Source organism: Nematolebias whitei, chromosome 21 (assembly GCF_014905685.2).
Source record: "Nematolebias whitei isolate Nwh7 chromosome 21, NemWhi1, whole genome shotgun sequence".
Lineage (NCBI taxonomy): Eukaryota > Metazoa > Chordata > Actinopteri > Cyprinodontiformes > Rivulidae > Nematolebias > Nematolebias whitei.
In genome coordinates, this window is record NC_056518.1 from 1,160,948 (window position 1) to 1,161,628 (window position 681).

At 46.0% G+C, this 681-nt stretch overlaps 1 protein-coding gene across 1 annotated transcript in view; it reads left to right on the forward strand.

The window, feature by feature from the left end:
- The window catches only part of LOC119427621 (eukaryotic translation initiation factor 2-alpha kinase 3-like), a 10,488-nt gene extending 10,164 nt beyond the window's left edge, over nt 1-324 (forward strand). The window contains exon 5 of the mRNA XM_037695256.1: nt 138-324. Within this exon, the coding sequence (XP_037551184.1) occupies nt 138-320 (183 nt within the window). The 3' untranslated portion in view covers nt 321-324. The remainder of the gene's footprint in view (nt 1-137) is intronic.
- The last annotated feature ends 357 nt before the right edge of the window (nt 325-681 follow it).

Genomic DNA, 681 nt, shown 5'->3' on the forward strand with positions numbered 1-681 from the left:
GTTAGGGAACAAGTGTTTTGAATGTGATGTATGGTACACGTTAGGGAACAGGTGTTTTGAACGTGACGTATGGTACATGTTAGGGAACAGGTGCTTTGAGCTGGTTCTGACGCTGTTTGTTTGCTCTGTGTGAACAGCTACACATGGTTCGCAGCATGCTGTCCCTGAGCCCCGGTGAGCGTCCCGAGGCAGCAGAGATCACGGGACTGCCCCTCTTCCAGAACCTCGAGCTGCCCTGCCGGATTGCTGTAAGACAACGTTCTCGCACGTATAGCTCCTCTTCCATGGGCCGTCCTTCGCGGCAGACGTCGACGAGCTGAAAACCCGTCCACACATTTTACAAGACCTGGTCCTACGTTGCCTCTTCCTCAACTCTTTTATTTATTTATTTTGCTCTGCCTCTCAAGAAAACCACCAAACCAAGGACTGTGTCTCACTAACGTTAACATTATGAACACAACAGCTTGCACAGACATGTTGGTGAAACTTCATGATTTATGACCAGTTTTTACTAAACGACTAAACGTTTATTTCAAAAGTGACAGCCGCTAAAAAGGTTTTGGACAAAACTTGGCTTGACCTGTACTCGAGTTGTTTTCAGGTTTCTCTCAGTTATACTTGGACAACAGTTACGAATCTGATTTGATTGCTCCTTACAATTAAGGCACTATTTGCTTCATC